Below are 13,750 nucleotides of genomic sequence, written 5' to 3' on the forward strand. Positions count from 1 at the left end.
CATAATCTGCTCCAGTCTCCAGCAAAGTCATTTAAAATCATACCCAAACCATGTGCAGGCGAGTTGCCGCGCCCTGAACCCTGAACTCAAAGAAAACAAGCATTTGAAATGTTCTTGTTTTGCTCTGCTAATATAGAGTTAAAACATAGGCACAAAACCTGCCTTAAGAAACCGTTTTTTATTTACAGAACGGATTCTTTGGAGAGCCATGGTTTTAACATTTCAGTCCAGGGGAGGGTTTATTGTTTTTTATTTCAGTACAGGGGAAGGTCTTGTAATTTGTAATTGATAAAATGTTCAATATTTCCAAGTGTTTTAGAAATAGTTGCTTATTATTATATCTCTATGTCTTCCTGATGCCAACCCTAATCTCTGCTCAGCAGCACGATTCTCCGCTGAGTGCCATGACGGAAGATCAAATGCGCCTACAATTTAGGCCTAGTGTGGTTAGGTAACAGTGGTCTCAATCAAATTATCAATATCCTATAGGCTATAGGCCTACGAAGTGCATGCTCGGAGAAACACAGCACAAAGTTATATTTTTAACGTGTGTGTAGAGATCTTTTTGGCTTTCCAAGACACTCCTTTTGCATGTGGATATGTCTATTGATGCTGTGCCTACGATGGTTGCGTCATTGTTATGCTCATAATTTGTTTAAACTACATAGCAGCTGGCTTTCTGTAGCTTAGATATACAATAGGTTAGCAATAGAGGCAAGCGCTATGTTATGGTAGGCTGTAAGTAGATGTAGTGTCATGACTCAGGTTAAGCTTCATAATGTTCGCACACAGACACACACACACACACTTGTACCCGCCTCTGTTTGGTCATTACTATATCATAGCCTCTCAACTGGAGAACTAATTAGAGCAGATGCTATACTGCTGAGTCGGCTTCACACACACCCACAGGCACACACACACAGTGAGCGGCAGAGCACAAACTGTGTCACTGGGGTGGACATGTAAGAGGGCACTTTAATAAATGATTATTTCCTCTATCTCCTCTTCCTTCTTAACTTTTCCTCTTTCCTCTCCCCTTCTCTCTCCCCTTCTCTCTCTCTCTCACTCTCTCTCTCTCTCTCTCTCTCGCTCTCTCTCTCACTCTCTCTCTCTCTCTCTCGCTCTCTCTCTCTCTCTCTTTCCTCTCTTTCCTCTCCCATTCTCTCTCTCTCTCTCTCTCGCTCTCTCTCTCTCTCTTTCCTCTCCCCTTCTCTCTCTCTCTCTCTTTCCTCTCCCCTTCTCTCTCTCTCTCTCTTTCCTCTCCCCTTCTCTCTCTCTCTCTCTCTCTCTTTCCTCTCCCCTTCTCTCTCTCTCTCTCTCTTTCCTCTCCCCTTCTCTCTCTCTCCTCTCTCTCTCGCTCTCTCTCTCTCTCTCTCTCTCTTTCTTTCCTCTCCCCTTCTCTCTCTCTCTCTTTCCTCTCCCCTTCTCTCTCTCTCTCTCTCCATCTTTCTCTATTTTCTTTCTCTCTCTCTCTCTCTCTCTCTCTCGCTCTCGCTCTCGCTCTCGCTCTCTCCTCTCCCCTTCTCTCTCTCTCTCTCTTTCCTCTCCCCTTCTCTCTCTCTATCTATCTCTCTCTCTCTTAACCCTCCTCTCATCCCTCCCCTCCTCTATCTCCCCCCAGGTCTGTTGGGCTGCAGGCGTTTCCAGACCTCAGTAGTGAACTACAGTACTCTGCTACTAGAGGAGGACAGGGGTCTTCTCTATGTGGGGGCCCGGGGGGCCGCATTCTCTCTCAACGCCACAGACATCTCAGACAGCACAGCTCGCACTGTAAGAGAGAGAGAGAGGGAGAGAGTGAGTGAGCGAGAGAGATTGTGTGTGCGATTTCAGGGAACTTACAGTAAAGAATTGTGGATCTTACCACTCCCACTATTTTCTACTAAACATCTCTATTGCAAGGTAAACATCCCCACCTTGAGTCAGTGGCTAGGTCCTAAATATCTCTTCTTCCTCCCAAAGTGTTCACTTGTTCAGTTTCCTTCAATGATTTGAAAGAAATTGCTGATATAAAAAATGTGGGTCATGCCTACACCAATCCAATGCTTTTTAGGTTTGTGGGAACTGGGAAGTAGTGAACAAGTGTACACTTCAGGAAAAATTAGATATTATTGGGACGCAGTGACTGTCGCTCCAAGAACATTAGCCTACTGTCTAGTTATTGTTAAGGGCACAAAATGATGTTCTGTCACTTAATCTAGCTACACTAGGACAGTAACTCAACACCCTGTTTCACATGACACCCTACCATAAAACTGTTGTAAACTTAGTTAGCCAAGAACCCTTGTTAATGTTCCACTAACTTAGTATAGATGCTCCACAAAGATCAATTAGTAGAAGTGTGTAAAGCAGAAACTGACTGGTGGTGATCATTTCTACAGATTAAACAGATCAAACTGTCATGAACAACACACTCTCTTCTTTATCTATCACCTGAACTGATCCTTTATTGTGTAACTTCTTTTTTTTAAACTCTCTCTCTCTCTCCCTCTCTCCCTTTCTCTCTCTGTCGCTCTCTCTGTTGCTCTCTCTCTCTCTCTCTCTCTCTCTCTCTCTCTCTCTCTCTCTCTCTCTCTCGCTCGCTCTTTCTCCTATCAGATTGAATGGGAAGCCTCGACTGAGCAAAAGCAGCAGTGTCTGAGCAAAGGGAAAGACAATAAGGTAGGTGTCTTCCTTTATTTCTTAATCTAACAGGTAGTGTGCATCTTCTCCATCCCTCCCTCCCTCTCTTTCTCTCTCTTATTCTCTGTGGTATGTTTCTTTCCTTTGCAGAGTGCTATCATCACGTCCTCCAGAGGTTTACTCTCTCTGTCTTTCTCTCTCCAGCTCTCTTCCTCACCCTCTCTTTATCTCCCTCTCTCTCCTAGGGAGGTTTAAATCTACTCATCTCAATATATGTGGGATTTCTTTCTCTCCCTCTCTCATATATCATCCGTCATGAACAGTCTCTCTCTCTCTCTCTCTCTCTCTCTCTGATGTATTCTCTCTCTCTCTCTCTCTCTCTCTCTCTCTCTCTCTCTCTCTCTCTCTCTCTCTCTCTCTCTCTGATGTATTCTCTCTCTGTTGATGTATTCTCTCTCTCTTTGATTTATTCTCCCTCTCAACAGACAGAGTGTTATAACCACATCAGGTTTCTCCAAAGATTTAACTCGACTCATCTCTACATGTGTGGGACTTACGCCTTCAGACCTCTCTGTGCATACATAGTAAGGAACCTAAACATACTAAGTCATAGAATGAACATGCATAAAACATTTAATAATCATTTCTCAATGGGTTATTTGGTATTCTATCTAAGTAGAATAACTCCTTCAAGGTATTGTGTGGGTCGATTCTCTCCCCCTTCCACAGTAATTGACACAATATTGAATATGTTATGCTATACCACTGTGTCACTAGCCTCCCTAACCTCCTGTTCTCATGTGTAGGATGAGGAGAGGTTTAAAGTGTCATCTGAGTTTGAGGAGGGCAGAGAGAAGTGTCCATATGGACCTGCTACAGGCTACACTGGCCTCATCGTAGGTAAGACAACCATTCTTGGGCCTCCCAAATTGCGCAGCGGTCTAAGGCACTGCATCGCAGTGCTTGAGGCGTCCCTACAGACCTGGGTTCGATCCCAGACTGTGTCACACCCAGCCGTGACCGGGAGTCCCATAGGGCGGCGCACAATTGGCCCAGCGTCGTCCGGGTTAGGGGAGGGTTTTGCTGGGGGGACTTTACTTGGCTCATTGCGCTCTAGCGACTCCTTGTGGCGGGCAATGCACCTGCAGGCGGACTTCGGTCGTCAGTTGAACAGTGTTTCCTCCGGCACATTGGTGCAGCTGGCTTCCGGGTTAAGCGGGCGGGTGTTAAGAAGCGCAGTTTGGCGGGTCATGTTTCGGAGGACGCATGACTCGACCTTCGCCTCTCCCGAGCCCGTTGGGGAGTTGCAGCGATGAGACAAGATCGTGATTGGATCGCAATTGGATATCACGGAATTGGGGAGAAAAATGACAACCTTTCTTAGACCCTGTATACATGACTACTGTACATCCTTTATTGAGAAGTGTTCTGTCATCAAACATGAGATCACATTTTAGAAAATACTTTTTTTGGGGGGAATATTAGTCACAATTTTTATTTATGCTCAATGCTGATGGCGTACTTGTTCTTAAATGTAAACCTACCAATAACCATTGCTGTTCCTGTATTGGTCCAGACCAGCAGATGTACACAGCTTCTCAGTATGAGTTCCGGGGCTCTCCAGACATCCGACGTAACTCCCCCTCCCCCACGGTGAGGACAGAGGAGGCACCCACACGCTGGTTACATGGTGAGTACCCTGGGGCTAGAACAGTTCCTTACAAAGAACACACGCTGGTTACATGGGAAGTACCCTGGGGTTGGTGCAGATCCTTACAAAGAACACACGCTGGTTACATGGTAAATACCCTGGGGTTGGTGCAGATCCTCTCAAAGGACCTATACCTATGAGCCTCCTCCCTCCCTCCTGGTTCTTTGGCCGTTATGGTCCTTCTCAAAGATCTATTCAAATGCTTATTTTCATGCTCAAGTCACCAGGTCTTCAAATAACATTGCCTTCACTATAGCAGCACCTTCTGTTCTGCCTTTTATTCAAAAGGATAGGTTTCATTTGTATGAAAAGTTTTAGTGCATTTCTAAGTGAAGAGTTGGCATGTTTCACTACTCTGTGTGTGTTTCTGTGTTCCCCAGAGGCTGACTTTGTGGGCAGTGCCCTGGTGAGGGAGAGTGAGGGCAGTACCACTGGTGATGACGATAAAATCTACTACTTCTTTACTGAGAAGAGCCAGGAGCAGACACCATACTACAGCCACATTAGAGTGGCACGGGTTGGACGAGTCTGTAAGGTGAGGAGAGGTGTGAAGGGGTGAGGAGAGGGTGTGGGTTGGGAGGGAGGGTGAGAAGAGCCGGGAGTAGACACCATATTACAGCCAGGAGAGAGTGGTGAGGAGGGAGAAAGAGGTGAAGGAAGAGCGGGGTAGGGTGAGGCTGGATGGGGGGTGAGGGGCTGTGAACAGTGGGCACTGACTTACTGTACTAGGGATAGGACTTTTAGACAATGAACAAAATGTCAAAGTGAGATATGATTTGTTGAGGACAAGTGTCAAAGGATCTGATTTGATTAGCTTAGACCACCTGGTCACCACATCTGAGTATTTCTGCTGAATGGACAGTGTTTTCAGTGCTCCTGAAAAACCGCTTGCCCTCGACTTTAGTATAAAGCGAGAGTGTGTTTTGATGTCTACGTTGCCTCTGGCTTACCCTCTGAGCAGTGTGTGTGTGTATGTGTGTGTGCTTCTCAGCAGCAGATAACACTCGACTGCAGAGTGCACTTGATGTCTAGTGTGTATCACCCCTCTCAACAGGGTTGCCAATGGGCTATCATAGGGCAGTGCTGTTGCTAAGCACACATACAGACACAAACACACACTCACTCCCATGGCTATGTTCTCCATCTCGTGTCTTAGCTCCACAGAGCTGTAGATTGAAAAAGTAAACAACCTTGCAGATACGATAACCTCCCTTGACCCTCCTTTGTGCCCAAGAAAGGCATGTTCTCTGGACTTTGTTTAGGTTGTCCATATGTTGAGCACTAACCTTATTTCTCCTCCTCCCTCTTTTTCCATTCTCTTTCATCCTCATCTTCTCCCCTGTCCTCTCCTCGCTCCCCCTCATCTCATCATCTCCCTCTTCCTCCCTCCCTCTCCCTCCATCCTCCTCTTCAACCTCCTCTCCTCTTCTCCCTCCTCCTTCCTCTCCTCTTTTCTACCCTCCTACTCTCCTCCCCCTCCCTCCTCCTCCCTCTCTCGTAGGGAGACAGAGGAGGTCTTTTGACCCTGCAGAAGAGGTGGACATCGTTCCTTAAGGCCAGACTGGTGTGTTCCCTGCCGGAATATGACTTCCACTTCAACATGTTGAGGAGTGTGTATACGCTGTCGGGACAGACACCTCACGACACACTCTTCTACGGCGTCTTCGGTCTCGAGTGGTGAGTAGTAGTAGAACTGAATCGATCCCAAGAAGGGAAGGGAGCTGTAAGGAGAAGAGAGAAGAGACGCCGATACAAAGAGACAGGAGTTGGGTGTTTGCTGAGTCTAAGAGAAAATGTGTGAAAAATAGAGAGTGATAAAAACAGACAGGCAAGGAGAGAGAGAAGAGACCGGATGTGTTAGCTGTGTCAGATGGGAAGGTGTGACGAGAGAGAGAGAGATCAATTGTCTGTACTTATGACCTCTATGGTCAGGTTACACTTGGCAATGTCAATGATGGGTTGGCTGTGTGTGTGATAGAGGGAGGGCAATGCCCTCTGGCTGTCTGAATATCAGGTGATATAGTAGCTCAGCTCTGGTCACCAACTCTCCCTCTCTTTCTCTCTCTCCCTCTCTCTTTTTTCCATTCCCTTAAGAGGCCACATTCCTTCTTTTGTTTACCTCTTTCTCTTCTCTCCCACTCATACCTTCTCTTATCCTTCACGCCTACACTCTTCTCATTCTCCCTCTCACTCTCTCTCTGTTCGTCTCACTCCCTTTTTTACTTGTCAAAGGAGACGTAGAGCTTCTCTTGATTAGCTTTGAACATTTCTCTTTGTCACCATGCCCACTGCTCTCTCCCTCTTTCTCTCTCTATTTCTCTTTTCATCTCCGCTACGTCAGTCTCTGATCTATTTTAGCTGTCGCTGTAGTAACATCTAAGGTTTACTGCTGGTGTTCTGGCGGACGTGTGCGCGTGCACGTGTGTGTGTGTGTGTGTGTGTGACCCAGGTCAATGAACAGATCCATTGGGAGAGAGAGGTGTTTATACTGTATCAGTGTGTGACGTGTCCTCTCTGAGTGCTGTAGTGTTTACAGACCATGTCCCTGGAGACAGCACTGTTTGTATTAGGAACCTAGCTATGAGCTCTCCTGGATTGGAATAGTCACTTGTACCTCTTCACCAGACCTGGGTCCAAATAGTATTCGTTTTCTCTCCAATATTTTTGGTATTCTTAATTTAGTGACTTCATTTATCTTGTCCAGCCTAATGGAACCAATGGAATAGATGGAAAAAGTGCAAACCCCACATGGAATAGTCCCAAACCCCATTTCTTTATGTGGGATATCAAAAACTGTTTAGGGCAGTGTAACTGTTGATCATATCAACTCAACGTCTTCGTATGTTACGGTAACCTTAAAACTGTTTGTGTTTGTGTGTGTGTGTGTGTGTGTGTACTATAGGAAGAACGTGAAGGCATCGGCAGTGTGCCGGTTTTCTCTGTCTGAGCTCCAGCGGGTCTTTGACGGGCCATACATAGAGAACCAGGACTCTGGAGCCAAGTGGAGCGAGTACACTGGCAAGGTCCCTGACCCACGACCTGGATCAGTGAGTGTCACACAAACACACACACACACACTACGTATTTTGCTGTCCAAGCAGACTTCTATATAACAGGCCCAGTCAGGTCTTCTGAGTTGGTGATCTAAAGTTTCCCCTAATCTCTTTATCTCCTCTTTCCCCAGCATCCCAACATCCAGTATACTGAGTCTAAATACTTAAATGAAGAACTGAGGGGAGGGAGAGGGGGAGAGATTGAGATGGTAAAGGGTGGGGAGAGAGAGAAGGGCGAGGGAGATTGGGGAGAGAGGGGTTTATAAAAACAGAGTGATAAACAGAGAGAGAGGAGGAGAAACCGGGAAGGAGAGAGAGGAAATATGGAAAAAGTGAACATAGAACTGAGTGGCAGATTCTTGGATGAGGATCAAACGGAAGGAGCTTATGTCATTGAAAGCCATTTCCATGGTGATTATTGCTGGGCCGAGACTCTGCGACAGATATGATTATTACTTATTATGGGCTCCAAAGCCATGACATCATTAACGAGACGAGACGTGATCTACAGTAGTGTCGTTTCAACACTGAAAAGCTTAATTTCCACTCTCCGGGTCTAGCTGTGAAATGGGGTAGAGGAAGTAATGGTTCTGTGTTTTAACTGTATTGGCAGTGTCAAAGCCTCTTAGCAGAGTTGGCAATGACATCTTACAGAGGACAAAGTCAGATAAGTTGTTTCCTTAGTCAGGTGGAGAGAAATAAGCAGCTTACACGGATGCACACACTGATTTTTCAGCTCATAGTGGCCTATAGGCCACAGGAGGCTGCTGAGCAGAGGACGGCTCATAATAATGGCTGGAATGGAGTAAATGGAATGGTATCAAACACATGGAAACCATGGAAACCATGTGTTTGATGAGTTAGATTACCATTCCATTTATTCCAATCCAGCCATTATTATGAGCTGTCCTCCCCAATTAAGGTGCCATCAACCTCTTTTGAAATTGGCCTATTATGAACTATAAACTCAGAGGTCTTGCCTTGTATACTATAAACTTTCAATTCACAAGGCTATACTGTAAGGGAGGGCTATATCCTCCACTCATCTCTCACCATCCATCCATCCCTCCGTTAATTTATTCATCCATCCATCCATCCCTTTTCCCGTGTATAACAGACCATTTGAGAGCCAGAGGCATCAACTCCACCTCTTTCTCTCCTCTATTCCTCTCTCTTCTGTATTTATTTTCTTCATCTCTCTCTCCTTCCCTCTCTCCAGTGTATAACCGACTAGTTGAGATCTAGAAGTGTCAACTCCTTCCTCTCATCCCTCTCCTCCCCTCTTCCCTCGTCTACAGTGTATAACAGACCAGTTGAGATCCAGAGGTATCAACTTCTCCACCTCCCTGCCAGACGACGTGTTGAACTTTGTGAGGAGACACCCTCTGATGTCCCAGCAGGTCATGTCTACAGAACAGCGCCCCCTGTTGTTCAGGAGAACCACGGACTACACCCAGCTGGCGGCTCACAGGGTGGAGGGGCTGGACGGGCAGAACTACCATGTACTGTTCATGGGCACAGGTTCGTGGGGGGGGTTATGGGGGTAAGGGATGTCAGGGTGTGCATGCGTGCATGTGTTATGCTGTGTGTTTGCATACATGTGATTAGTTTGTGTGGCACTAGGCAGTCAATTATTGCGATCACCAATCATCCCAGTAAAGGAATGGAACAGACTTCAAACCACATGTTCAGTACATCCCATTGTATGTGTGTGTGTTGTGACCCTGTCTCTGTCTCCTGTTTCAGACGATGGCTGGCTGCACAGAGCTGTAGAGGTCAAGGGTCATCTACACATCATAGAGGAGCTACAGCTGTTTGACCAACCACAGCCTGTGGATAGCCTGGTCATCTCACACGCACAGGTATACACTCACAAATGGACGTGCAGGCACATACACATGCACGCAGGAACACACACACACAGATGCACATTGGTAGTATTATGTTTTTTGTTTGTTTTGTTTATTGTTCTTCTAACTGAAGGACAGCTAACCCAGATCCACTGGGTATGCAGGCTTTTGCTCTAGCCTATTTTCAATAACACAGGCCTCAACATATCTCCCTCCCTCCCTCCCCTCTCCTCCCTCCCTCCCTCCCTCCCTCCCTCCCTCCCTCCTTCTCTCCCTCCTTCTCTCTCTCCCCTCTAGATGAGTGTGTATGTAGGTTCTCCCTCTGGCGTAGTCCAGCTGCCTCTCTCCACCTGTAGCAGGTACACCTCCTGTTACGACTGTGTCTTCTCCCGGGACCCTTACTGTGGCTGGGATGGACAGGACTGTGTGGACATCACAGCACAGACTGACAGGTGTGTGTGTGTTTGTGTGTGTGTGTGTGTATCATCACGTAACTGTCAGGTGATGGGGTGGAGTAATACCATTCTAGCTGGTGCCCTTGTGTCTGTCTGTGTGTTTGATTTTGACTTATCTTATCTTCTATATATCTCTGTCTGTGTTGAAATCTCTGCAATGCATTCACAACTGTTGCATAATGCTGATGTTTGTTGTTGACTGTGCTGGTGAACGTGACATGAATAGTTGTGTGTGTGTGTGCGCACTTGATAACAGGCTAACAGTCTCTCCTCCTCTCCTCTCTCCTCCTCTCCTCTCACCTTAGGTCTAACCTGAGTCAGGACGTCCTGTATGGGAACAGAGGATGTGACAGCAACACAGCAGATGGTACGCAGACACACACAGACAGGCCTTATATGACCATACTTAGTTGTATTGTAGTACAGATTTATTTTCTCTGGAAAGTTGAGGGATTAACAGAAATGATAAGAGTTGTGTTAATATTTGAAAGTTGATTATGCATACTTCTCTGCAGCACCCTCATTTCCATAGCATCTCTAATCATATTTTTGATGCACTTTACATACTAAGAAGTTAGAAAATACTATGCAATTCAGGATTTGAGATCCTCAAGCTTTTCTGATTACAATGCAATTATTTTCATATGGGAGAATGTAACATATTGGATTCTTTATGCATCAGTGATTTAAGAGTAATATATGCAGTCTGATAAGTTGTATAGAAGTTGCATTTAACTCCCAAACACATAGTACAATGGCCATGGGCCTTTTAGATTCTGAGATCCATAACAGTATATCAGTCTTATTGTGAGAGGATACCCAGGTTTTATGTGTGTTGCCATTCATTCAGAGCTGGTCCAGCACCGGAACCGGTCTGTGATGGTGGGAGATGACGTGCTGCTCCAGTGTGAACTCAGCTCAAACCTGGCAACCCCAGTGTGGACTCTGGATGGGTCAGAGCTGCAAGGCTACGGCCTGGACTCCGGCTTCAGAGTGGGAAACGATGGCCTCCTGGTCATTGAGTCCCGACCTGAGCAGAGCGGCGAGTACACCTGCCATGCCCTCGAGAACGGCGTCCGGGTCGCCGTGGTTACGTACTCTGTGACAGTTCGTTTAGACATGCCCCAACACCCTCCCCCGACCATGGACCCCATCCAGGAAGACTCCTCCTACTACACCCCCTGGGACTCTGACTCTTCCACCCTTCACCCCCCTCCTCCATCCACCGCACCCCCCTCCTCAGAGAGGCCCCTGCTACCCCCTCCCCCGGCCCCTCTCCCCCCCACCTCGGAGCTGCTCTCCCCCAGGAGCATGGAGGCTATGTACCTGTCCATGATCACCATCCTGGGGGGTCTGTGTCTGGTTCTCACCGTGGTCCTCTTCTACATGGGCTTCTGTCTTCAGGCCGGCCGCAGGGGGAAGTACTCTCTCCGTGCTGCCGCCGCCGCCGCCGCCTCTGCCAATCACACGGACAGGAAGAAAAAACACAGGAAGCAGCAGAAGAAACGCCACAGTAGCTCTGCCCACCTAGAGCTCAAGACCATCTCCAGCCACTGTAACGGGAATGGGATCTGTAACGGTAACGCCGTCTCCAAACAACCGGAGGACGGCGATGCACACGAAGGGGGCTTCCTCCAGATCGTCCCTGGGGAGGGCCAGTCATCCCCCAACAAGGACCCCCCTCCCCCTGCCCCTCCTCTTCCCCCGCCCCCTCAGACCCCCCACACCCCCCTCAACCAATCAGAGTGTGACTTGCAAGACTTCCCCAGCCCCAACGGCCTATCAGCGACGTTACCCAGCGTCTTGCGGAGGATGCACGGGAACAGCTACGTGTTGTTAAGACAGAGTGATGCAGACAGCAGCTCTCCTCTCTGCTACTCCTTCACTGAGGAACTCAACAGGATCCTGGAGAAGAGGAAGCACACGCAGCTGCTGCCCAAACCGGACGAGAGCTCTGTGTAGTAGAGGGAATCTGTGTCTGGGAGGTAGCGCCCCCTGTGGTGGGTGGACTGAACTGGGACATTAAATATAGGCCATTTAGCAGATCCAAAGCGACTTACATCAGTGAGTACATACATTTTGTATGGATGGCCCAAGTGGCAATTGAACCCATGACCCTGTCATTACATGCTGAAGGGTCTGTTGTAAGGCTCTGACTTTATCTCCTTCTCCACGTCAAGAACAGCAATACTCATTGAGAGGAACTTGAGAAACTGGCCCCATTTGTGGATGACCTATGCTGCTCACAGAGTAAATGGGCTCTAGTCAAGTCTAGCCTGAACTGAATTATGAGAGAGGGAGATAGCCTGCCATTTGTCCTGCTTAAAGGCCCAGTGCAGTCAAAATGCAGTTTTTCCTGTGTTTTGTATGATATTGTACAACTGTTGATGAAACTAACACTGTAAAAGTGTGACATTTTTTTATCAGTGTTATTTCCTGATATTTTCTGGTTGAAATACAGTCGTCTACACAGGAACTTCTAATCAGCCTGTTTGCATGGGCGGGAGTTTCGGCTTGCCTGGTGACATCACCAGGGCGGTAAATTGGTTAATAGACCAATAACAAAGAGAGTTTCTATCCTCTTTGCCAATAACACAATTCTTGCTTAAAAAATTGTTATTTGCTAAATAGCTATTTTTGTCAATTCTAAGGAAGGGTACTTCATTGTTACCCAGAAATGATTTGATATTGATATACGTTTTTGCACCACTGAAAAGGGACACACATCTAATGAGTCTCTTGCAGGTGTGTTGGAATAACAACTGTGTTTCAAAAGAGGACATTTCTGCACAATATTCAACTTTCCTAGGAGCTATCCTTTTATCGCTATCCCCTGTTTGACACCCAAAGCCATGGGTTACAGTGAGGACTATCATAAGATAAGCCTGCCTAGGAGAGACAGAGAGAACCTACCTCATCTCCGCGAAACTTACAGGCTAGATCTAACCAAGCTCAAGTCAATATGGCTCAGTCTGGATCAATAAAATACTACTGGAAGGGGTGATTCAGGGAGCAGGCCTCAGATCTCAGCCCCAGAGTAAGGTTCCTCGCTGGGCAGGACGCGAGTGGCAGGGTCCCTGTGAAGTCTCATCACAGACAATGGTAACAAGGAGGAAGAGGAGGAGGAATAAGAGGCTCATGGGAATATGAATTGTTGTGAATTGTGACAATGATCTTGACTTGGCTTGTGTCTTAAAATGGAGGCAGATGTCCAAAGAAGGGACAAGATGTGTTTTAAAATGGTGTGCTCTACACCTTTATAGCAGGTTTCATATAGAACATTGAGGGGGAAAATGTATTTGTTTTTATTCTTAGAAGTTCTCATTGTAAATTATCTTAATATTGATTACAATGGTAACACAAACTGTAATAACCAAATTCAAGTATTATTATTAACATATAGCAACTCTTAACCCAAGACCGAGAGAGTAATCCAATGAAAAGATCCTTTGAACATTATATTTGTGATAGGAAATTTGACTGTATTAACAGTTTTGATGCACTTTAAATGCCATTTGCTTCAGACGTTCCCTGGTTATTATGTACTCAAATCAATGGATACTACAAGCACATCAGGACTATGAGAGATTCAACATCATCACACCATGTCAAGAGACAACATCATCAACTGAGTTGGAGCTAATGGATTATCAGTACCCCTATGCTACTGACTCTCTCTCTCCTAACCAACTCCAACTAATGGGTCTGAACTAGGGTTGCCAAAATTCCCGGATCTGAACTCTACCACGACATCACAGCTCACACACAGAGGATCAGACATCACTTCTGGTTCATGGCCATAACAACCCGTAGGCTACACCTGAGGTAAGCAGACTGAGTTTTGCTTTCTGATAGTTTGTTGGTTATACAGACAGACACAGACAGACAGACAGACAGAGAGAGCAATACAGGCACTCTGCCAGCTAGCTGCTTAAACCAGTGTTTCCCAACCCTGGTCCTCCAGTACCCCCAACAGTACACATTTTTATTATAACCCTGGACAAGCACACCTGATTCAACTTGTCAACTAATCATCAAGCTGATGAGGTGTGTTTATCC

At 46.6% G+C, this 13,750-nt stretch overlaps 1 protein-coding gene across 1 annotated transcript; it reads left to right on the forward strand.

Annotated features, from left to right (window-relative positions):
• Window positions 1-2,604: 2,604 nt before the first annotated feature.
• Window positions 2,605-13,214, forward strand: LOC311107933 (semaphorin-4G-like). Its single transcript, XM_084150552.1, has 12 exons — window positions 2,605-2,661; window positions 3,108-3,206; window positions 3,429-3,522; window positions 4,199-4,312; window positions 4,714-4,868; window positions 5,835-6,010; window positions 7,236-7,380; window positions 8,685-8,907; window positions 9,133-9,248; window positions 9,534-9,688; window positions 9,997-10,058; window positions 10,542-13,214. Exons 2-12 carry the CDS (start codon window positions 3,165-3,167, stop codon window positions 11,651-11,653), a joined length of 2,394 nt encoding a protein of 797 aa, XP_084006678.1. The 5' UTR covers window positions 2,605-2,661; window positions 3,108-3,164; the 3' UTR covers window positions 11,654-13,214.
• The last annotated feature ends 536 nt before the right edge of the window (window positions 13,215-13,750 follow it).

Source organism: Coregonus lavaretus (genome assembly GCF_964263955.1).
Source record: "Coregonus lavaretus genome assembly, chromosome: 1".
Classification (NCBI taxonomy): Eukaryota; Metazoa; Chordata; class Actinopteri; order Salmoniformes; family Salmonidae; genus Coregonus; species Coregonus lavaretus.

What these genes read in the sequence shown, in the direction of transcription:
- LOC311107933 (XM_084150552.1), top strand. Translation starts at nt 3,165, where the DNA reads ATGTGTGGGACTTACGCCTTCAGACCTCTCTGTGCATACATA. An exon ending in TGTACTGTTCATGGGCACAG is followed by an intron (nt 8,908 to 9,132) that starts GTTCGTGGGGGG and finishes CTCCTGTTTCAG; the next exon opens with ACGATGGCTGGCTGCACAGA. An exon ending in ATCACAGCACAGACTGACAG is followed by an intron (nt 9,689 to 9,996) that starts GTGTGTGTGTGT and finishes CTCTCACCTTAG; the next exon opens with GTCTAACCTGAGTCAGGACG.